This window comes from Paroedura picta, chromosome 3 (genome assembly GCF_049243985.1).
Source record: "Paroedura picta isolate Pp20150507F chromosome 3, Ppicta_v3.0, whole genome shotgun sequence".
NCBI classification, from domain to species: domain Eukaryota; kingdom Metazoa; phylum Chordata; class Lepidosauria; order Squamata; family Gekkonidae; genus Paroedura; species Paroedura picta.
Genome location: NC_135371.1, coordinates 68120241 through 68145218, shown reverse-complemented (window position 1 = coordinate 68145218; position 24978 = coordinate 68120241). Strand labels below are relative to the sequence as shown.

Here is a 24978-nt window from a genome sequence, read left to right as displayed (position 1 = left end):
GACTTTAAATTATTTTCCCTTTATTTTTTTTAATTGAAAAAAGTATAGAAACGAATACGCGTTTAACCCCCTCTTTAACTTCATACCTGATTTCTCTTATTTTTTGGTTTTAACACAGAGCATGGATGGCTTTGGAGGCTTGGCTTCCCGCACTGCTTTGCAGCCGTGGATGGGACCCACATTCCCATTAGAGCACCTGAGGGCAGCATCAAGGAGTATGGGAACAGGAAGGACTTTTGCTCTGTTCTTCTCCAAGGAACTGTGGACTACTCTAGGAGGTTTATAGATGCTGAGGTTGGCTGGAGTGGGAGGAGGCATGATGCCCTTGTATTCCAGGAGTCCAACCTGAGGGCAGCCATGGATGAAGGGGTCTTTGTTCCTGGCAATCCCACTGCTACCATAGAGGGAGTTTCTGTACCCGCATTGATACTCGGCAATGGAGTGTATCCCCTACGCAAATGGCTTATGACACCTTATAAGCACCCAAAGACAAATGTGCAGAGCTATTGTAACCTTAGACACTCCCGCGCACGGAATGTCGTGCAGCGTGCCTTTGGCCATTTGAAGGCTCGGTTTCGTTGTCTGATGGTGAGACTACATGTACATATAGACAATGTGACACCACTAATCATAGCTTGTGTTATCCTACACAACATCTGTGAGGAGAAGGGTCACCACGTCCCCTTCCCTTTGGGGGATCCGGAACCTGTGGTCCTGGAGGAGGCAGCACCCATCTCCCAAAGCAGAAAAAAAGGATTTATGCGGAGGGGTGCAGAGTCAGGGAAGCCATCGCCTCTTATCTGTACAGAAATAGGGGAAGGTTTTGAGACATCTGATTTACTTCTGTTACTTCTAAGTTCAATAAAGTTTGAGATAGTTTTGTCAGTTCTGTTTTCTCATTATTACATTTTAACTGATTCCACATTTCCCAAAGCAAACTGAGCGACTCAGGTTTTAAGGCACATTGTTGCTTCAACTTGCAGCAGACAAGTTTCATCCCTTTGAAATTGACGTTCTTGTTTGTGGGAGTTCCCCCAGGCTACTGGAGGGGCTAGCAGGAATGCAGGAAGTTAGGGCGACCCCTATACAAGTGGAGGAGACAAGCACTCCGTAGTTGTGGTCTCCACGGGGCTCATCCCATTGCATGACAGGATTGATACATTTTAAATTTTCTGGGTGGTAAGTAGCAACAAATAATCGTTGTGCAAACGTCATTCTTCAAGATGTCTCAGCCCAGGAAAGGCACCTTTGGCAGCGGGCTGAGGCAGAGGCACTCTTGGAGCTAGTGCTCCATTCAAAGAGTGTGGAGCGCCTTATGGCCAGCACCCACTCCCATACAAAGGGGGCCTACCTGGTGCTGGCCAAAAAAATGAGGGAGCGAGGGTATTCGAGAACTTGGGAGCAGGTGCGCACCAAGTTCAAAAGGATAAAGCTGGACTTCTTGAACAGCATAGAGCAATGGGGGGGGGTCCCCCAGCCCAGTGGGAGAACCGTATTTCATGACTCCATGATGCGGATCTGGGAGAAGTCTGGGAGACCCCCTGTCAAGATGTGCAGGCATATGTGTAAGTTGCATATTCCCTCTGTTTTAGATCCTGAGATTTATAGATAAACTAGTAATCAAGCCCGCTGCAGGGGAATGCAGCGGGCGCTAGGTCCTAACCTTAGACGGGCTGGTCCGTGGCGGCGGCGGGCTGGTCGGCGGCGGGCTGGTCCGTGGCGGCGGCGGGCTGGTCCGTGGCGGCGAGCTTCTCTCGTTGGCGGCGGGCTGACGCAGCGAGAGGCGCTTCGCGCCTCTCGCCGCGTCAGCCCGCCAGGCAGGAAACCCCCGGGAGCCGGGCTTTGCGCGACTGCCGGGGGCTCCCTCGGGCGGCGGCCTGACGCGGCAAGAGGCGCTTTGCGCATCTCGCCGCATCAGGCTGCCAGGCAGGGAACCCCCGGCAGCCGCGCTTCGCGCGACTGCCGGGGGCTCCCTGGGTCGGTGGCCTGACGCGGCAAGAGGCGCGAAGCGCCTCTCGCCGCATCAGGCCGGGAGGAACTGCGAGCCGCGCTGCGCGTGGCTCGCAGTTCCTGGAGCTGGGAATCGGAGGGACCAATCGGCAGGCGCTTCGCGCCTGCTGATTGGTCCCTCCGATTGTCTGTCGTGAGGAAGGGTCCAATCCGGACCCTTCCTCATCACGGACACATCCCGCCTCGGCAGGCCTTAGCGAATTATTAAGTCCGTGGCGCCCGTGGCACCACGGGCGGTTTAAAGATTACAGCTGTAGCTAGGAAAACCCTGTCTCCCAACTGGTGATAAATATTGGTGAAAAACAGTACACAGCTTCATATATTTATCAGAAGTTGACTTTAATAAGCAATGTAATACCCCTGTAGAAATGCTGATTTGGTTTCTGAACAGAATAACAACATATAGTCCGTCTAATGCCTTTATTCAAAAGTTAACCCTCTGTGTCCATGTGTTCCCACTTTTGATTCAAGTTGAGAAATGTCTTCCACATAATGGCATAGTAATTCAGGAGTAATGATTTCTTAAGTTCTGTGCATTATTGGGGCCAGTTATTGCCATTTCCTTTCTCCTCCACACAGTCACCTGTGAAGATGGCATCTGTGCCAAGAGCAAGCACCGAGGAAGAGGGAGGACAGGAAGAGGTGGAGGGGGCCCATCTACCTCTGCAAGAGCAACTAGTAAGAGGAAAACTTCTTTGAACAGTTTTGTATATCTGAGATATCCCTTGACTTATCTACCCTTGGAAAGTTTGGATCATACTGACCTTTCTAATCTCGCCTTTTTCTTTTTACAGCAGAACCACTGCTGGCACGCATCACGGCACTTGAGGTTGCCATGGAGAGGAACAAGCAGGAGTGTACGTAGGAAAAGAGTGCTTTTTCGATGTCTTACACATCAACTTACAGATCAGCCTGTATTTACCTCTCCTTTCTCTGTCTGTTTCCCATTCACAGTGCAAACCATGCAGGCTGCAGTGGCAGACCTCCGGGTTACTCTGGAGACCCAGAAGCAGTCTGATGAGGAAGCATGTAAGCTCCCTAGCACCCCTGCTGTATCATCCCAGCCTGATGCTCACAAACCAACTAATGTTCCCCATCTCTCAAGCATGAATATGACCTGACCATGTGTGCCTTTCCCTCTCTCAACAGTGAAAGCCAAGGAGGAGAAGGAGAGGGAGGATGCATCCTGGAAAAGGAAGGCGCGGGTTACAATTCGAAGAATTAATCGGCAGCTGCAAGAGCTGCGGGGAGTGAGGGAGGTGGGGGAAAAGGGAAATGCTGTTAAGGGGAAGGAGGGTGGCAAGGGAAAGGGAGGGAAAGGCAAAGTAGCTAAAAAGTGGGGGGGGGGGGTGAAGGAAAAGGTGGCCAGGGTGGGGCAGGGGAAGGGAGCGGAAGTTGAAAACTGTTCATTTGTTGTTTACTGGAGTATGGGGAGGGGGGTTGGGTTGTTGGGGTTCCTAAATGTTATTGTTAAATAGAAAGTTGATGTTTGCTGGGGTTTGGGGAGGGGGGTCATTGTTCCTAACTGTTGTTGTTAAAGTATAAATGAAACATAAGCTGTCTCTTGTGTCCATCTTTCAGGACCCATCCAAATCTGTTTAGCCATTCACACACTGCCAGCCCCCCCCCCAACAAACCAGGGCTCATCCAGTGATCTGAATGATAGATAGGGTCTAGCCTCTTGTTAGCCCAAGGTAAATAAGAGATAGGAGACACATGAGACATTAAACCTTTATTTAAGAAATATAACTTGTGGAGCACTTAAACTGTTTTCACTAAGAGGGGGCGTATTTGTCAGCAGGCTTCACCTTCCTCTTGCCAAGAGCTGGCCTCCTCCTGGTTTGTGTAGTCATGCTGTAGGAGGGAGTTGGTAGGGTCTGTTGTGTAGGGAGGGTCAGGTTAACATTTGTCTGTGGACATTTTGCACACTCCCTGGACTCTCTGGCCTCCATCACCACAAGCGCCCTCTCCACAAGTTCCCTTATCTTTCTCATTTCCTCCACACTCCCCCTGTGTGTGGTATTGGTTTCCAAGAAGACCTCCCGCATGAGTCTCCCTTCCTTGAGCTCTATCTGTGTGCGCTCACGGTCCCATCCCAGCATTGCCTCCTCAAAGGCACATGAGCGCCTCATGTCCTCCTCTGCCTGCTCCAGGAGCTGCTGACTAACATTGGTCAAGACAGAGACACGCCTCTGACTCCTGCATTCTCTCTGCAGTCTCTCCACTGCAGACATGGCTCCTCTTTAGACCACAAACATTGGGCTGGCAGCCCCCACCTCAGCTTGCTCCTCCTCTGAATGCACAGCTGTATAAATCAAGACCAATGTGTACTGGAAGTTAGTTTTCAGACATGAACATTCCCCCATTGCCTCACAAATAAATCAGGACATATTGTCTTGTAGATCTGGAAATAAATGGACTTGTGTCAGTCCAACATGCTTACCTGCTTGGATCTCTCTTGCCAATTGAGGAATTATTGTTCTTTGTGCCCTCCCCCGTTCTTCCTGGGTGCCCGGGATATATTCTATGTAAACATTCAGAAAAAAATGGTATTTAAAATACTGGGATGTAGAATCATAGAATCATAGAGTTGGAAGGGGCCATACAGGCCATCTAGTCCAACCCTCTGCTCTACGCAGCATCAGCCCAAAGCATCCTAAAGCATCCAAGAAAAGTGTGTATCCAACCTTTGCTTGAAGACTGCCAGTGAGGGGGAGCTCACCACCTCCTTAGGCAGCCTATTCCACTGCTGAACTGCTCTGACTGTGAAAAAGTTTTTCCTGATATCGAGCCTATATCGTTGTACTTGTAGTTTAAACCCATTACTGCGTGTCCTTTCCTCTGCAGCCAACGGAAACAGCATCCTGCCCTCCTCCAAATGACAACCTTTCAAATACTTAAAGAGGGCTATCATGTCCCCTCTCAACCTCCTTTTCTCCAGGCTGAACATTCCCAAGTCCCTCAACCTATCTTCATAGGGCTTTGTCCCTTGGCCCCAGATCATCCACATCGCTCTCCTCTGTACCCTTTCAATTTTATCTACGTCCTTCTTGAAGTGAGGCCTCCAGAACTGCACACAGTACTCCAGGTGTGATCTGACCAGTGCTGTATACAATGGGACTATGATATCTTGTGATTTAGATTTGATGCCCCTGTTGATACAGCCCCAAATGACATTCGCCTTTTTTACCGCTGCATCACACTGCCTGCTCATGTTTAGTTTACAATCCAGAAGTACCCCAAGGTCTCGTTCACACACAGTGTTATCTAGAAGCGTATCCCCCATCCAGTAGGCATACTTTTCATTTTTCTGACCCAGATGCAGAACTTTACACTTATCTTTATTAAATTGCATCTTGTTCTCATTTGCCCATTTTTCCATTGTGTTCAAATCTCGTTGAACTCTGTCTCTATCTTCTGGAGTATTTGCCAGTCCTCCCAATTTGGTGTCATCTGCAAACTTGATGAGTAGTCCCTCCACCCCCTCATCTAAATTATTAATAAACTAGTAATCAAGCCCGCTGGAGCTAAATGCAGCGGGCGCTAGGCACTTACTGTTGTTGGCTGTGTTTCTTCGGTGTCGGTGTTTCAGCGGCGGCGATCTGATGGGCGGTGGCTGGCTTGGTCGGCGTTCTCTTGGCGGCGGCGGCCTGACGCGGTGAGAGGCGCTTTGCGCCTCTCGCCATGTCAGGGCGCCAGGCAGGGAGCCCCCGGCAACCGCACTTTGCGCGACTGCCGGGGGCTCCCTCGGGCGTCAGTTGCTGGGGCTGGGAATCGGAGGGACCCTCCGATTGTCTGTCGTGAGGAAGGATCCACCCTTCCTCATCACGGACAAATCCCACCTCAAGGCCCCTTAACCATTTATTTAGTCCGTGGCGCCCGCGGCGCCACGGGCGGTTTAAAGATATGTTAAAGAGCACCGAGCCCTGAGGTACCCCGCTACTCACCTCCCTCCAGTCTGATGAAACACCATTGACAACAACTCTTTGAGTGCGGTTCTCTAACCAATTCCTTATCCACCTAACTATCTGAAAATCCAGATTGCAGTCCTTCAATTTATCCGTCAGAACATCATGGGGAACCTTATCAAAAGCTTTACTAAAATCCAAGTAAACAACATCAACCGAATTTCCACAATCCAGCAAACCTGTTACTTGGTCAAAAAAGGAAACTAGGTTGGTCTGACACGACCTGTTAGAGACAGATCCATGCTGACTTCCTTGGATCACCAAATTGTCTTCCAGATGTTTGCAGATCACTCCCTTTAATATCTGCTCCATTATCTTACCCACAACAGAGGTCAGACTCACTGGTCTGTAGTTTCCCAGATCATCCTTCCTCCCTTTTCTGAAGATCGGAATAATGTTTGCTCTCTTCCAGTCCTCCGGGACATCTCCAGTCCTTAAAGAGGTCCCAAAGATGATGGACAAGGGTAGTGCAAGTTCTCTGGAAAGTTCTTTGAGCACTCTCAGGTGCATTTCATCCGGACCAGGGGATTTGAACTCACCCAGTGCAGCTAAATGCCTCTCAACAACCTCTCTGTCCATGTCAACCTGCCACCCACACACTATCTCTTGGCTATTGCCATCTCTAGATGTGCCTAAACCTTTTGACCTGTGGGAAAAAACAGATGTAAAATAGGCGCTGAGCCTTTCTGCTTTCTCTGCATCCTCCCTTAGAGTTTGTCCATCCGCACCCAACAGTGGGCCTATTGCCTCCTTTACTTTACGTTTGCTCCTCACATAACTGAAAAATCTTTTCTTGTTACAATGGCCAATCTTAGCTCACTCTCAGCTTTAGCCTTTCTGATGATTGATCTACAGTGCCTAATAACCTGTAGGTACTCATCTTTTGAGCTCTGTCCTTCCCTCCATTTCCTGAACATCTCCCTTTTTTTTCTTAGTTCCTCTTGTAGTTTTACTTTTGGTTCCTTATGAGTTGGCCTTGCCAGTTGGTCTGCCCCCGATCGGTCTTCTTCCTTGCACTCCCTATGTTGATCGTCTCCTTCCCCTTGTGGCTTCAGTTTAAAGCTCTCCTGATGAATCTCCCCAGGTTCCTGCCAAACACATTCTTCCCCAACTTCGATAAGTGCAGTCCATCAGGTGCTAGTAGGCCTTCCTCAAGAAAGCCTATCCCATGGTCCCAGAAACCAAATCTCTCCTGCCGGCACCAACTACGCAGCCAGTGATTCACCTCCATTATCTTCCTCTCCCGACGCATTCCTCTTCCGTTGACAGGCAAGTTTGAAGAGAATGCCACTTGTGCCCCCATTTGCTTGAGCTTCCTCCCCAGATCTTGATAGTCTCTTTTAATAGGAGTGATGGTATTCAGGGACATGTCATTCGTTCCCACATGGACCATCACAAATGGGTAGCGATCCGTAGATTTGAGGAGTTTGGGCAGCCATTCTGAAAGGTTTTTAATTTTCGCCCCTGGCAAGCAACATACCTCAAATCACAGGTAAATCACAGGAAGCATAAGTAAAGATACATAAAGCACAGAGAAATATGGTTTGCTGAAGAAGAATCAGCATTGATTCTCCAAGTCTCACCATCCATTGGGACTTCTTTGAGCATGTTAACAAACCTTTGGGTAAGTGTAAGCAGGCATTATATCACTGAACTTCCCAAATATCTTTAAAAGTCCCCCACTGAAAGTTCTGTATAAATAAGTGCAAAATGGTGAGTATACTTTGATGGATGATCACTGCCTGGGGTCATAGTAGATAGTTTGGTGAAAATGCCAACTTTATACACAGCAGAGCAGATTCCATGCTAGGGATTATTAAGAAAGTGACTGTGAATAGAGCAGCCAGTATTGAAATATCCTTGTATGGAGCTCGGATTCAAAAGATGACCAAGCTTGGGGGGAAGGGATGGGTGACAGATGTTTATAAAATTGGACACATAGGTCCATTCTGCACAACTTAAATGTAGCCAGAGTTTGACAGCTTGTTAACGCTATTATTTTGACATTCTGCATGACGTTGTCAACAAACCACAAAAGTCCCGCCAAACTCCAGCAACATTCAGAATTTTATAGCGATTTGGGGGGAATCGCAAAAAATCGATCCCCCCCCAAAACGCTACATTTCTGAACACAAGCTGTAACACATCAGCAAAAGACATGTGTGTTCTTAAAATAGCGGTAGAAAGAATGTCTCTCCCTCGTTCCCAACCCCTGAGCTTCCTGGAGATGGGAGCGCCATTTTTTTTTCATAGACCGCTGAAAGCAACGAATAAGCAAGCACATGGCTTCCTTGTATGAGTTCTCTTCTAAAGCAGATAACAGTAAAACAGTGCTTAACAGTCAAACAAACCTCCCCTCTGTGTTGGTGTGCCCACAATACAGCCGTACAATTCGCGTGCTCCCATTAGTTTGGATAGAAATTGAACCTGTGGCAAATAATTTTTTTAAATTATTCTTGAACAAACGAATAAGCACTAGCCTCCCAGGCAGCGAAATAATGGTGTTAAAGTTGCGTGCTTGTGGTATGATGAAGAGTGAGGTGAGTGGCATTTCGACGTGCTTGTTGTCAATACATTCCTTGTCTAAGAAGCAATGTCCACCATCATGGCGACAGGCTCTTTGCCCACAAAACATTTCTCGTGTGTAAACGCATAAGCGCATGCATGAAGGTGACCATTTTTTAAGCAGCAACTTGGCTCCGCTGTTCAGAAAGTTTTCCCGTGTGAGGAGTTTTGAAACGAACATGTGACTGCAGTTGGCCAATCAAACTTTTCATGACCGTCTACCATCCAATCAGGAGGTTGGAACTCCACCTTTTCTTCTAGTGTGGGAAGAAGGTTTATGAGCTGGGACACCACCTCCATTTTCTGTTGCATAGCCACTTGGAAGTGCAAGATGGAGTCCGCATCGCAATCTTCCTCTCTGCAGGGCACTGGGAGAGGGCCTACATGGAGAGATGTGGACATCCGGGACCTCACGGCAATCTTTGCTGAGGAATAGATCCAGGATGCTTTCCGATTCTCCCACAGGAACCAGGAGGTTTTCGAGGAGGTGGCCATGAGGATGCAAGCTCTCGGCCACCAGAGGACTGGCCTGGAGTGCCGGCCTAAAACCCAAACAATGCTGGCAGAGTACATGTGTTGCGTGGCTCCGAATCGCCAATCTGGGGCTGCAAGAGTAACCTGCCCCTATTTTGAAGTGCAGCGTGCACTTTACGGCGAGGGTGAAGGAGACGGGAGGCCGAAGCGAGTGGGAAGAAGCTTGAAGGTCCTCAAGCGCCCCGCTGCTTCGAGTCGAGGAACCATCCCAGCAGGACGACCCGGAAAAGGGCCCCTCCATGGCGGCCTCCTCCAGAGAAACATTGACGGGAAACGGACCTCATCACGCTGGACCTGCTGGCGATAATCCCCGGAGAAGAGACGACCATTTTTCCGCAGACACCCCTTGCATCCGGTAAGCTCTTTTCTCAGGATGCATGGCTGAAAATGATTGTCTTTGTGTGCTGACAGTTGGGATTCTGCAAACATCTGGTGATCCAAGGAAGATTTGTCTCCAACAGGTCCTGCCAGACCAACCTGGTTTCCTTTTTTGACCAAGTAACAGGTTTGCTGGATCATGGAAATTCGGTCGATGTTGTTTACTTGGATTTTAGTAAAGCTTTTGATAAGGTTCCCCATGATGTTCTGATGGATAAATTGAAGGAATGCAATCTGGATTTTCAGATAGTTAGGTGGATAGGGAATTGGTTAGAGAACTGCACTCAAAGAGTTGTTGTCAATGGTGTTTCATCAGACTGGAGAGAAGTGAGTAGCGGGATACCTCAGGGCTCAGTGCTCGGTCCGGTACTTTTTAACATATTTATTAATGATTTAGATGAGGGGGTGGAAGGACTACTCATCAAGTTTGCAGATGATACCAAATTGGGAGGACTGGTAAATACTCCGGAAGATAGAGACAGAGTTCAACGAGATCTGAACACAATGGAAAAATGAGCAAATGAGAACAAGATGCAATTGAATAAAGGCCCAGAGCAGGTTGGATTCTGTCAAGGGAAATCCTCCCTTGATCACTGCACCATCTTTGCCCACCTTGTCAACAAATATAGTAAGAAAGAGGATCCAAAGCTCCTTGCAGCTTTTCTGGACCTTAAGGGGGCCTTTGATTCTGTACCTAGAGATCTCTGGGATCAGCTGTTAAAGTTGTAGATAGATAAAAGGCTGCTATATTTTATAAGGAAACTCTATTCTTCTACCTGTTGCCAAGTCAAACTCACCACCTTTGGGAGTCTTACTCCTAAAATACCAATCAACAAAGGGGTAAAACAAGGATGCATTTTGGATCCCCTCCTATTTAACCATTTTATAAATGACCTATCCCCCAAATCTGGCCAAAAATTGTGGTTTTTGGAAAGCCTTGGAAGCCTCTTAAATGGAATGTAAGAGGTAACAACATTGAACAAGTTAAAAGCTTCAAATACTTGGGAATATTTTTTCACCATAATGCAAATTGGGCTACACAGAGAAATATGCAGTCTGGACTATTCATGCCTGATCAGGAAAGATATTTCAAAGAGTTGTTGTCAATGGTGTTTCATCAGACTGGAGGGAGGTGAGTAGCGGGGTACCTCAGGGCTCGGTGCAAGGATTGTTAGGAAAGCGTTTGAGAATAAACTATATTAAGACCTTAATCTTTGACATATCCATGTTTGTATGGCCCCTTCCAACTCTATGATTCTATGATTCTATGAATAATTTGCAGACTGTCCCACCTCAAAAAGGAAATAATGGAAAAGATGCAGAAAAGAGCATTCACAAATGATTAAGAGGTGAATCATCTTGTTCATGAATAAGGGCTAAAATAGTGAGGCTTGGAAGAAGGATTCTAAATGTGACTACGTAAATTGGTACATGATAAAGATTCATAAAATTTCAAGCAGAAGGCTCACAAAGATTTGCCAGGGAGCATCTCTATTTCCTCCTTCCCTTTCCTGCCATCCCCCATAGACTCACCCTTTTCCTGCTTCCTTCTTCCCACTCATCAGTCACATACCACTTCCTGCGCCTGGCCCATCTTTAGCTTTCCCCCCTACCTTCCTTCTTGCAGCCTCCCCATGGGGAAACAATTACCTGATTGTGCAGTGGTGCCCGCTGAGGTGAGTTGTGCAGAGGGAAACAACAAAGACTTGGCCAGGGGCTCCTTACCTTTCCCTGCATCTCCACGTTGCAACGAATCTGCGTTGATTCGTTGCAATGGAGTGACCAATCTAGCTAGCAGGTGGCGTGTGAGCTGCCGTTTCATCGTTGCCACGCTCCCCCCGAGTGAAAAAAAATACACGGGCGTGATTTTCGGCCAAAAATAAAGGGAAAAATAAAGGGAAAATAAACCAACAAATGGGGCTGTGTGGTGCTTGGTGACTTAAAACAGCTCTGGGGGGGAGACGACTGAAGATGGCACCGTGCTAGTCCATTCCGTAATGGGCTCCCAAGCCAGGCAGAGGACCAGGAGCAGAAGCACCTGGCGGACCTGAGCGAGATACGCAAATCTCGCTTGCAGGTTGCCCCAGGAACTGGGAACAGCATCCTGAGGGTCCTACAGATCCACGGAGACTAAGTTATCCGGATCATTGTTGCTTGTGCTCGGGGTCATAATGGCATCCTTGTCGTAAATAATCTTCTAAGCTTGGAACGACCAGTTGATAAAAGCCTGCACTTTTCCCAGACTATTTTTTTTCTCCAGCTTGAAAAGAGCAGAAGTCTGAGGAACGCAAAGACTGTGAGTTTTCTGTTTGATTTTCTCTTCTTCAAAGCCAGGCATCAGCCCCCCTCCTTCCCCCCTAACCAATTTACAAGAGAATTCTTTCTTTGGACGGGAGGCAAGCCAGCTAAATACACTCATTAAAACTGACAAAGAAAGAACTTGAGAATTTGTTAATAAGAGAGGGGAAGTTCTTGACAGAATATGGAGATTTTTTTAACTGATAACGTCTGATCACTCGAACTCTCGCGAGATGCTGTTACTGCATACTGTACACAGAAATGGAAAATCTAACAAACGCACACATGTTTTATTTGTTAAACAAAGGCAACTTAGAGATACTGAAAGCTAGGAGCATTAAAATTAAAGATGTCTCAGAAGAATTTGGGAAAACAGACCTAAGGAAGGAAATCACAAAAAGCCAGGAAGACTACTTAGAGGGGGAAGAGATTCAGATTGATAAAGTATACAGAGTATACAGAGACATTTTTATGGGCCCTGACAATAAGGCTGCTAGAAATACTCTACACAGAAACCATCAGGCGATACCGCTGTGTTTCTTCAAGACCTGCTGGCAGATACATCATGGAAAAGAGCACAATTCCATCTTCTGCGAGCACCTGAAGAATGTGATGAACAGTGGAGCATTTACTTGGCTTTTTGTGGGAAAGACAGCAGTAACTCTTAGGTTAGGGCCAACATACGAAGGGAACTGACTTTATATTACTTAAGATAATAATAGATTATACTCTCATATGTATCAACAATTACTTTGCTAAGAAAGATTGCAATAACTTCTAGGTTAGGACTAATATGCGATGGGAACTGAATATGTACGTTATAAGAGGATGGCAAACTATACTTTCACATGTATCAATAATTATTTGGCTAGCTGGTTGTTTCTTTTTCTTTTTAACTTATGCGATGGGAACTGAGCATTATTGTTGTTGTTGTTGTTTTGTTGTTGTTATTGTTATTGTTATTGTTATTGTTATTGTTATTGTTATTGTTATTAGATTTATTTCCCGCCTCTCCCGACAGGCTTGAGGCGGGTCACAACAACTAACCCCATTAAAATTCCCATTAAAACATCAGTCTACTAACATGACAGCTAAAAATCCCATCCCTCCCCAATTATCAAGGAGGTGAAGAGGAAAGGATAGGGCAGTAGCGTACACTCCAACTCCTAGGGGGGGAGCGATGTTCCTGATTCGCTGACCCCAGCCTCAACCATAGACCTGGTGGAAGAGCTCCATTTTACAGGCCCTGCGGAAAGCTGACAAATCCCGCAGGGCCCGCAGATCACCCGGGAGCTCATTCCACCAGCAGGGCGACCAAAACCGTCTCCACCCCGTGGCCAGGACGGAAACCAGACTGATATGGATCAAGTGCTGAAGTTTCCTGCAAGAATGCCAGGAACTGGTCCGCTGCAGCCCGCTCCACCACCTTGCCCAGGAACGCTAAATGCGACACTGGGCGGTAGTTAGCAGGGTCCAGAGGGTCCAGCGATGGTTTCTTCGGGAGAGGGCGGACCACTGCCTCCTTGAGCCGCTCAGGAAACTCTCCCGAACTCAGGGAGGAGTTGATGATGTCTCTGAGCTGGCCTCCTATCTTCTGGCCACCTCCCTTGAGGAGCCAAGAAGGACAGGGGTCGAGGGGGCAGGTGGTCGCCCTGACCGAACCTCACAACTTGTCCACTTCAGAAGAAGAGAGTATGTACTTTTTAAGACAAGAATGGATTGTGCTTTTACATGGGTCAATGATTATTCTGCCAGCTGGTTGTTTCTTTTTTTTTCTTCTAGCTTTCTGTAAATGCTTATATATAATAATAAAAAAAAAACAGGTCTGGGGAGGGACTGCAGCTGGGGAAGCCTTGCTGGGTAAACAAAGGCTTGCCGGTGCGTTGATTGCCACTCACTCCGAGAAAAAAAAATGGCGATCGCTTCGCCGGAAGATCAGAGGAGAGAGCCAGGGGGAGGGACTTTGCAGAAACCACAACAATGGTAACGCACAGAACTTTTCCGCTAGTGTTGCAGATTGGTTGCAAGAGTGTAGCGCTTTCTGGAGGGTGAATCCACTTTTTGGGATTTCCCTGGAAGCGCTACAACGAAGCGCTTTTTGCGCATCCGTTTCAGGAGTGTGGCAGATTGTCTACGACGTTGTGCATAACTGCATTTTTGTAGCGATTTCAATTTGCCACACTCCTGCTACAAAGAATCTGTGCGGAATGGACCCCAGAATTCTTACAGAATTCTCATCTCTATTCTATCCTCAAAACTACCCTGTGAAGTAGATTAGGTTGAGAACATATGACTGGCCCAAAGCCATCGAGTACATTTCCATGGGAAAGTGGGGCTTCAGACTTGGGTCTCCCACATTCTGTTCTCAAACTCTAGTCACTACACCACACTTGCTTCTGTTGAACAATAGCAAGTAGCCAAGCTTGGGCAAGCCATGCAGTTGTTTGATAGTAAGTTGCCCTGTGTTTGCTGCCTAGTTGGACCTTGATGAGGTCTCCCTCAAAGGCCAAAACAGCCCTAGAAAGTACTCTGACCCACTTCTCCTATATCCAAAGATTTGGCCATGTTGAGAATTAGATATATTGACAAAGGGGGACTTGTGAGATTTGGGGGGAACCCATTTTGCTTCACTTGCCCATCAGATCAGCCATTTTCTGGACAGCCTTCTCACTGGCACCGTGACTGCTCTACTCTCCAGATTTACCCACTCACCAACTCCTAGTGGGTGTGGACTGCACTAGTAGTATTCCTTGCCTGGCTGCTTGCATTGCTGCTCCTTTATGGCTTCAGCACCGGCAGTATTGGCTGCTCCTCCTTTTGCCAGCTATCTTGGCATACACAACAATGTCAGGGGGTGGGTGGGGTGGCAACTCTATTTCATTACCCTGTCTGTCCTCACCATTGCTTGGCGTTGAAGGGGCATCAGTGCTTCTTACATCCCCACCCAGATTTTCCTGCAAGCCAGAGGAAACCCCCAGGTTTGAAGAAGAATCCTCTTCCTCTCTCCCTGACCCTGATCTGTGCATTTAAGTATCCACAGATAAGACCCTGTGGAGAATTAGATATATTATTGATGTCTTGTTTAAATAAATTGATAGAAAGATTTTTTGCCACTCTCTCCCACGTATTGACAAAGTATAAAATATTGTTTAAAAATAAAGTTATGGAGTTTGCTGACATAAGGTGATGACCGCTAGTTCAGACAGTTAGAACAGGATTAAACAGATTCAGTAGTAGCACTACCTATTAGCTGTGCTTGTTAAAAGGAAGCTCCATATCTCTCATTTCCTTTTACTGGTAAGGTGTGGGGTAGCCTCTACTAGCTTGTATGACTTCCAGTGGTTCCTAATTAGTAATTCCCAAGGGGCAGGATGCTAGATCATCAGTGTATTCTAGCAGCACTTGTGCCATTTATTTATTTATTTATTGACTGACTGACTGACTGACTGACTGACTGACTGATTGATTGATTGATTGATTGCCCGTGATCTGTTAAAAATGTTTTTTACCTGAGGGTGTAACGGGACCAAAGGAATAAACAAGGTGTTTGCAGGAAATGATGCCCAAACCCTGCCACCTTCAGTTCTGTGAGTTGCAGGTATAGTTGATCTCTAAGGCTGTCTGGCTTATATTTAATCAGGAATGTTCTTTGGTAATTGTTGTCACCATCAGGCCTGACAAGCTCCAGAGACAGCCAACCAGTCCTGAAAGTCATTTCTTTATTTTTTGTCTGTTGGGGCTGTTTACAGGGCTTCTCCTTCTTGAATGAATTTGCTGACAATTTGGTAGCGTTGAGAAGACTTGGTCCTGCATGAGATTAATTCTGTAATTTGCAGTACATTTGTGACAGAAAAGTTTATCAGAATGGCAGGATTTCCTGGCTATGCTTCATACAGCACTGAGGTTCTTCTAGCACCTTTATCATTTCCTGTAGGGAGGACTTTGCTTATTTAACATGACAGCCTCTTGGGGAAAAATTCTTTTCTTTCCACCTTGTCTTCAGCAAGAGTCATTCCAGTGTTAGAACAGCAGCATTGCAGTTTCTTAGCCATCATGGCAGAAATTCTTGCTCAGTTCTCACTGGGTAATCTTGGGCCAGTTTATTATTTATTTATTTATTTAGATTTATATACCGCCCTCCCCGAAGGCTCAGGCTCAGTTATTGCCTTAGTGTAACCTACCTCACAGACCTGTTGTGTGGATGCTGTAGAGGAGGGGAAACCATTTAAACTGCCTTGAGCTCTTTGGAGAAAGGGCAAGATAGAAATATGATAGACATAAAGAAACACTGTGACTTTGCTTGGGTCACAGCATGGCTAGGTGGTGAGGTAGTGTCAGGCAAAGCAGCAGTCTGTTTGCTGGTGGCATTGCATTATGCCCCCTTTTGATGGAGTTGCTATCCAGACCACTATGTCCTCCCAGACAAGAATCAAAGGCCATAAAAATAGAGAAAAGGTTCTTTTGTGGGTAGGGGAAGAGCTCTGGTGGCTGCTGCTGCTGCTGTTTCTGGAATGTCCAACGCCTTCCTTGGGAACAGGGTGACTATTGTCTGCTCTGTGTCAGGCTTCTAGTGGTTCCAGGCTCTCTGTCTTCAGCCTTCTGTTTCTCAGTGCTAACTAGATAGGGTGTGCTGTTTGGGGTGTGCATGTCAAGCTGATGGTGTTAGAAAACTATGGGAACACAATCTGATATATTGTGCAGTCAGGAAGGAAAACACTGGCCTTGTAAGCGTGATCAAAGAAAGAGGGACTGTGCCTTTGTTAAGAGTCCTGCTTATTGTTTGGGATGGGGACTCCATGGGCACTGGCAGGTTCAGGTGTCAATCAGGCTGATTCAAAGAAGGCCAAAGAAGGTATGAGGGAAACAGCATTGCTAGGGAGATCAAGGAATCTAAAAAATTCACAGGCTTTAGTTGGATCATAATGGCAACATGATCAGTGCTGAATTAGGCAGCTGCTGCTGTGAGACTCTGTCCATGTGTGTGCGCGTGTGAATTGCTATAAAGTTGCTTCCAATGGTGACTCTGTGGGCCATTCCACACAGAAAAAAAAGTCTTATGCCAGTGCAATGGCATAATGCTAAAAACCCCCGCGCCTCCTAGAATTCTTCATCTGCTGGCTCCTCTGCTGCCATCTAGTATTTCCTGCCATCTCGTACGCCTGCTTGAAATGGCGGAAGAAGGGAACGCACTAGACACGCTTCTCTCTTCTCCCTGTCAGTCAAGATAGGCGACCAGTCACCTTTGGCACTCTTTTAAAGGGACCGCAATGCCCGCTAATTTTTTAAAAAATGAGACTTATTTGTTTAAACACATATGCATTCATTCATGGATGCATAGGGCGCCTTTTACTGGAATCCCTGTTGCAATACGGAGCCTTGAATCTCTAAAATATCTTTAACCGCTCCTCGTGGAGCGGATAAAATAAAAGAGTAAGGGCTCCATCAGAGGGCCCTGTCCAGGATGAGGAAGGGTGCCGATAGGCCCCTTCCCCTGGACTGACAATCAGAGGACCCAATCGGCAGGCGCAAAGCGCCTGCCGATTGGGCCCTCCGATTGTCAGTCCGGCGCCAAGGGACCAATGGCAAGCTGCGCTGTGCGCGGCTAACCATTGGTCCCTTGCCGCCAGACTGACGAATCGGGAGGCGCAAAGCACCTCCCAATCTGCCCCCCTTCCAGCTTGCCTCCATGCAGCCGCCCGCCGCCATTTAGTCGCTCAGATTCCGCCCAGCCGGTCGCTGCCTCCTGGCATGACCAGGAAGGTCCAGCCGTCGCGGCCCTGCCACCACCTCCGAGTACGCGCCGACTGAACCTGGCCCACAAGGACGGAAGCGGCCCGCAGCACCACCCGCCGCTGCTGCAGCTGCCCGCGGCGCCACCCGCAGCTGCGGTGCCGGCCCCTGCCCTGCGCGCACACGGCCCGCCCGACCTCGGGCCCTCAGGAAACACTTGCGGCGTCGCGCACAGGGCCGCCGCCGCTCGCCTCCCCGCCTACACCCGCAGCAACTGCCTCGCCTCTTGATCCAACTACGAGGTAGGTCACGCCATGGGACGCCGGCCCCGGCCTGGCCCGACCCTGTCCCAGCGCCACCCACCACACTCGCGAGCCCCGCTAGCGCCCGCTGCATTACGACTGCAGCGAGCTTATTTACTAGTATATATATATTGGGCAATTTTTTTTTTTGTGGTAAAGAGGCATGCTTTATGGGCAAACTGGTGGGGGAAAGTTTATTTTGTGCTCTGCCTGGGCAATATGTTTATTCATATTTCCAGGCAGTTTTTTTTTGTTTGTTTGAAATCATTACTATGTTCTGCCAGTTATGTGATGTCATCTACACATATCACATTGTTAATGTTCCTTCCACCAATTTTCACTCCATATTCATCGGAATTGAATATAGCTTTTTTATTACATGTTTTGCATATAGATTGAAGAGATAGGGGGATAAAATACTTCCTCGTATAACAATGGGAGAAGATCCTCTTGTGGCGCAGAGTGGTAAGGCAGCAGACATGCAGTCTGAAAGCTCTGCCCATGAGGCTGGGACTCAGCCTTCCATCCTTCCGAGGTCGGTAAAATGAGTACCCAGCTTACTGGGGGGTAGATGGTAATGACTGGGGAAGGCACTGGCAAACCACCCCATATTGAGTCTGCCATGAAAATGCTGAAGGGCATCACCCAAAGGGTCAGACATGACTCTGTGCTTGCACAGAGGATACCTTTACCTTTACCTTTATAACAATGGGAAGCCACTCTGTTTCTCCATATTCTGTCCTAACAGTAGTCTCTTGTCTAAAGTACAGGCTTTGCATCAAAACAATCAGATGATGTGGCACATCTATGTCTTTAAAAAACAGTTATAACTTTCCATGACCCACAAACTAAAAAGTTTTGTTGTAGGCTTTGAAACACGATTTTTTTTATGAAGTTCTCTTGTATGCTCCAGTAATCAACATACATTTGCAGTATGACTTCTAGTATCTCTTCCCTTTTCTGAATCCAGTTTGAACATCTGACATTTCTCATTCCATATATGGTAACAGTCTTTATTGCTTTACTTTAGTCACATGAGAAATTAATGCAATGGTATAATAGTTGCTGCAGTCTTTAACATCTCCTTTTCCTTCATAGGGATGTCAACTGAGCATTTCCAGTCTGTGAGCAATTGTTTGTTTACCACATTTGTTGGCATATTCTTGTTAAGATTTTGATAGACTCTGTTTCTGTGACTTGGAAGAGCTCCATTGATATCCCATCTGCTCATGGTGATTTGTTTCTCCCAGTTGGTCTCAGCACAGCTTTCATTCACTTGTTAAAACTGTAGGTTTTTCTCTGAAAGATTCTTCTTGGAAAGAAACTTGTTATCTTTTAATCTCTTCATCTTTGCAGTATATTGTGGCATCTTTTCTTTATCTTGTCCTGTTCAGTTAATGTATTTCCATGTTGATCTTTCAGTATGCCTATGCTTTAAAATTCCTATTGATTTCTTGGCTCTTGTGGAACAGATCTCATGTTCTCCCTTTTTTGTTGTTCACTTCTATTCCTTTACACTGGTTATAGTTCTCTTTGTCACTATGGTACACTGCATTTAAACCTCTAATTTCATCTCTGTCACCTTTATTTTAGTTTCTCTACTGTCTTTAACAATGCTAAGAGCCTTATCAATAATCTAGCAAGACCTTTCGTCTCTTTTGGCTACAGGAATAGTCTTTATGCATTCTTCTTTGATTATATTTCTGATTTCAATCCATAGTTCTTCCAGTTCAGGTTTAATTAAACTTAGTAATGCAAATCAGTTATTTACATGATTTACTCTTCAGGAATGATTCTTAGATAGTATTTTGGTGCCATGAATGTTTTGGTGTTTTCCCTCAGTTTATTCTTATTTTTGATACTGGAAATTCATGGTCTGTACCACAATCAGCTCCTGGTCTTATTTCAGCATAAAGATTAGAGCTTCTCCATCTTCTGCTTCCAGTTATTTCTGTATTTATTTCTGTATTGGCCATCTGCTGATATACAGTCATGTGTTTGGTGGCCTGAAACATGTGTTGGCAATGAACAAATTATTGTCTTAACAAAATTCTGTGAGTCACTATCCTGCTTCATTTTGTGCTCCTAACCCAAATCTTCCAGCAGTATTTGATTCTGCTTTGTTTCCTACTTTTGCATTTCAATCACCTATGATTGTAAGCTCATCTTGTTTAGATGTGTGATCATTTTTTCCTGGACATGTGCATAAAAGCTTTCGATTTCTTCCTCATCAGCATCGGTAGCTAGATTGTAAATTTGAATTATAGTTATGTTGATAGGCTTTCCATCAAGTCTGATTGATATTATTCATTCAGAATTTGCATTATAGCCCCTGATTACTTGTGCTATATCTTGCCTCATTATTAGAACAACTCTGTTTATTCTGTGCTGGTTATTTCTGGAGTAAAACAATTTTGTAATGTTCTGACAGAAAACACCCTAATCCAGTCCATTTTAAATAATTTATTCACTTGATTTATAGCTCGAACCTCCATGGCAGATCACAGATTTAAAGCACCACAATAAAAAAAACAGTAAAATACTCTATTTCACCCTAGCAATGAAAAAGAACCACCCTCCCCCACTTCACAACTTCCCAACTCACTGCCTCAGGGGATAGATGGTAACAGATGGTAATCTGGGAGTGGCTGCTGATCTAGCCAATCCAGGGGGGGGGGCGGGCTAGGTCTAATTACCCTGGCCTTGCCCAAAGATCTGTCTGAAGAGCTCCATCTTACAGTCCCTGCTCATTCCCAAGATTACAATGTTTAAACATTCCATTGTTTTACAATTTACAATTGTCCTTCTTACCTTGAATCATTTTATTTTGATTCGTACTTCTCATTTTCCATGTTCCTATAATAGGCGTTGAACAGCTTTGGACTTTACTTTTGCATCCAATCATGTAAAAAACAGAACAGCATTTCAATTTTAGTCCTGTTACCTCCTTAACCATAGCACTACTCATAGTTGTCCTCAGCTGTTTCCCAAAACTTAACTGAGTGCCATCTATCTTCCAGCATTATGACTTTTTTTCATTTTGGATTGCCACACATAAGATTTTTGAGGTAAGAATTAGTTAGATATGCACTGAGGCTCCTCCTCCTGTCATGACATGAGACTAGGGAAATATTTTTAGGTTTAAGTTAGCCAGAGTGTTAGGTGAGGACCTGCACAAGGGTGGATGGTAGGTGGAAATAGTACTAGAGAGGTTGACATTTTGAAGATGCCCATTGTTGCACTACCTTGGGCGGAAGTGGGGGAACTAACTTCTTGTTAGTTCTGTCCCAAGGTTTCAACCAAACTTAGGTACATCCTTTAAAGAGGCAGCTTCTTTCTGAGTCTGTGAGGAAAGTACCAGGATGAAGGAAGTTGCTTGGACTGATTGTCATATATCTGATCTGTATGTGCAGTGCAGAAGTCTTTGTTTGTGAGGGAAATGCTGGTGGATTTATTGTACAGAAGATGCCTTTAGAGCATGAGCAGGGCATCATGTCCTCTGTGGCTTCTGCTGGTCAGAGCCTGCCTGACTGTGGTCTTCGCTCTTTTGCAGTTGCTGGGGGCTGCCTTCCTGGCCATCGGTCTGTGGGCATGGGCAGAAAAGGTGAGTGTTGCCAGTGCAACATCAGACATCTTAAGGGGAATGTTCTTGTTGGTACCTATCATGTGGCAGTCAAAAGTCATGGGTGGGTTTGCTGCTCCCCCCAAAAAAAAATGGTGTGAGAAAATGCTGCTTGTTTATTAGATGCTGAAACCCAACATCACTCTGCAGATCTCCAAGTAGTTTTTGACTATTTATTTATTTAGATTTTTATACCACCTTTCCATATGGCTCTGGGTGGTTTACATAGAATGCCATAGGGAAATTACATAGAACATTGTAACAAATATAACAAATATAACGATTGTAACGTAACGTATCAACCAGAACAATATTTTAATAGGAACATTGACAAAATCCTTGGGTAGATCAGATTGTTCGGTCATGGAAGGGGTTGTCGGGGGGGGGGGGGGGGACACCAGCAGATGTCTTTGGGTCGGTTGGCCTCAAGCAAATGCCTGGTGGAGGAGCTCCCTTTTGCAGGCCCTAGGTAAGGGAAGGAGGATAAAAAGTAGATGGCTGATCCTGTGCTGCACAACTAGTTCATCCATATTAAAATCTGTTTGGGATGGAAGGATTTATATAAGAACACAGAAAAGGAGATAAAAATGCAGACATGTAATAGTCTGAAACCCACCTAAGTGGAAGTAAGTTCCATTGTAATTAGCACAGCCAGTTTATAGGTGTCTTTTACACTGGGGTTCCAGCATATACTTCTTCACAAGCCTGGATTCTTTATAGTGAGTATGCATACAAATCAATAGCTGCATCACTCAGAGATGACCTGCATGTGCAAATGAGCCATCCATCAGAGATCTGCAACCATAAGCAGAAGTTCCGCATGACTTTGCATCACCTCTAGTACAGTGCTTTTTAGCTGGGTCAGCTGTAGGCCATCAGCTCTTGTGAAATCAGGTTATGCATGTGCATGTGTGAACCAGCACTATATGAAAATGTTACCATTCAGTGATGCCTGCTTCTGTTTGGATCCCTAAGCCCTTGTGTCATGCAGCCCTTTAGCCATTCACAATATCTCTTCTCCTCGATTGCTTCATTCTCATTGTGTTTAGTTCAGCAGGAAGGCTTTTCCCTCCCTCTGTCCATTAGGCATGCATGCAGACAGACAGCCTGGTTTTCTTTTGTCTTTCTCTCCTGACTCCTGAATATCAATCAAAGTTGCATTTACATTGGATATCACTGCACATACAGCAGAATGAATGTTACCCTGTGAACAAAGAGAAATCCAAGCCCTGTGACTCACAAATTTTGGGTCATAATGGATCAAATGGAGTATCGTGCCCAAATCATGAGAGGTGATGGTATCGCTGTACTCTGCTCTGGTTCGGCCTCACTTGGAGTACTGTGTTCAGTTTTGGGCACCCCAGTTGAAGAGGGATGTTGACAAACTGGAACGTGTCCAGAGGAGGGCAACAAAGATGGTGAGGGGTTTGGAGACCAAGATGTATGAAGAAAGGTTGGGGGAGCTTGGTCTGTTTAGTCTAAAGAGGAGACGACTGAGAGAGGGGATCTGATAACCATCTTCAAGTATTTAAAAGGGTACCATATAGAGTATGGAGCAGAATTGTTCCTGACAGTTAGAGCGGTTTCTCAGTGGAACAGGCTTCCTCGGGGGGGGGGGGTGTCTTCATCTTTGGAAATTTTTAAACAGAGGCTAGATAGCCATCTGATGGAGAGGCTGATTATGTGAAGGCAAAGAGGTGGCAGGTTATAGTAGATGAGCGATAGGGATGTGAGTCTCCTGCATAGTGCAGGGGGTTGGACTAAATGACCCATAAGGTCCCTTCCAACTCTATTATTCTACTAGAAATATAGCCCATTGCAGATTGAAATGCAATGGGCGCTAGCAGGTAATCCCCCCCCCTCCGTGGAGCAGCCTACCTAAAGTGTAGGAGGGAGGAAGAGCGGAGAGCCATTGGGAGGCATTCTCCCTCCCTCTCTGTGTGTCGTCCTGCCGGTTGCCCTGGCTGGTCTTCGCGAGCTCCTCAGGGTCTTCTCCGAGCTTGGCTGGCTGGCTGATGGGCGGGAGGAGGAGGCTTCGGGCCAGCGGCAGCAGCAAAATGAGCGCAGAGCAAGACGTCTCCGGCGGCGCCGCTGATGGGGCTGCGAACTTAGCTCCCGCTGCCGGCGCAGCAGAAGCCGCTGGACTGTTGGGCTGATGGCCCCACCGGCCTTGGGGCGGTCAGCGACTCGGCGGCGGGCTGCGGGGCTCGTGGTTGTTTAGCAGGCGGCGGTCCAGCTTCTTCTGCGTGGGTGACAGCTGATCCTGCAGGCGCCGCGTCTGCCAGTCCAGGTAGCGCCTCCGCATGCGGTTCGCCTGCCAGCCCACCAGCACCCCCGAGGCGAAGGCCAGCAGGACGGCCAACTGCAGCGGCCGCTCCGACAGCGTCTCCGCCCCGAGCGGCATGCGGGCCACCACGCTTCCGGCACGGCAGGAGAGCGGCAGGAGAGCGGTAGAGAGCGGCACGGTAAGAGAGCGGTAGAGAGCGGCAGGAAGGGCAGAAAGCGTCAGGCCGCGTCAGGCAGGGAGCCCCCGGCAGTCGCACTGAGCGCGACTGCTGGGGGCTCCCTCAGGCGGCGGCCTGACGCGGCGAGAGGCGCTTTGCGCCTCTCACCGCCTCAGGCCGGGAGCAACTGCGAGCCGCGCTGCGCGCGGCTCACAGTTCCTGGGGCTGGGAATCGGAGGGACCAATCGGCAGGCGCGAAGCGCCTGCCGATTGGTCCCTCCGATTGTCATGAGGAAGGGTCCAATCTGGACCCTTCCTCATCCCAGACACATCCCGCCCCAGAACCCCTTACGGCTTTATTTAGTCCGTGGCGCCCGCGGCGCCACGGGTGGTTTACAGATGATTCTGATTCTATAATATCTATTATTACCTTTGTTTATCCTGCTTATCTGCTTTATGCCAATAAAGGTATTGTATTGTATTAAATGTATATCCCACCCCTCACTTGGGTCTCAGGGAAGCTAGCAACATCATTAAAATACACTATAATGATAAAACAATATAAATGACACTAAAATAGTAAGCATCCAGTAATACTAGGACGAGCGATGGGAGAAAGTCCTGTGCAAGGTTTGTGGGAGGTCTTGCTGGGAAAAGGTGTAGTAGTTAGGAGTGCGGACTTCTAATTTGGGTGTAAACTGCATGGAGCTTTTATTCCAACCCCAGATCGATTCAGTCCCTGCCCTCTATACAGAATGCGATTTCCGTTTGGATTTGGGGCGATGTGATGGTCCATGTGGGAACGAATGACATGTCCCTGAATACCATCGTTCCTATTAAAAAAGATTATCAAGATCTGGGGAGGAAGCTCAAGCAAATGGGGGCACAAGTGGTATTCTCTTCAATCTTGCCTGTCAAGGGAAGAGGAATGCGTCGGGAGAGGAAGATAATGGAGGTGAATCACTGGCTGCGTAGTTGGTGCCGGCAGGAGAGATTTGGTTTCTGGGACCATGGGATAGGCTTTCTTCAGGAAGGCCTACTAGCACCTGATGGACTGCACTTATCGAAACTGGGGAAGAATGTGTTTGGCAGGAACCTGGGGAGATTCATCAGGAGAGCTTTAAACT

General features: G+C 46.9%; 1 protein-coding gene across 9 annotated transcripts in view; it reads left to right on the top strand.

Moving 5' to 3' along the window:
* TSPAN17 (tetraspanin 17) overlaps positions 1 to 24978 on the top strand; it is a 65489-nt gene that overhangs the window by 16767 nt on the left and 23744 nt on the right. For 2 of the 9 annotated variants that reach the window (XM_077326308.1, XM_077326306.1), the window contains exons 2-7: positions 119 to 278; positions 2590 to 2688; positions 2805 to 2867; positions 2965 to 3039; positions 3160 to 3269; positions 21339 to 21389. The exons of 2 other annotated variants lie outside the window; for them this stretch is intronic. In XM_077326308.1, coding sequence (XP_077182423.1) covers positions 119 to 278; positions 2590 to 2688; positions 2805 to 2867; positions 2965 to 3039; positions 3160 to 3269; positions 21339 to 21389 — 558 coding nt within the window. Of the gene's footprint in view, positions 1 to 118; positions 279 to 2589; positions 2689 to 2804; positions 2868 to 2964; positions 3040 to 3159; positions 3270 to 21338; positions 21390 to 21826; positions 23873 to 24978 lie in introns of those variants that run through there. 5 more of the 9 variants (XM_077326313.1, XM_077326311.1, XM_077326307.1 and 2 more) reach the window with 4 other exon arrangements.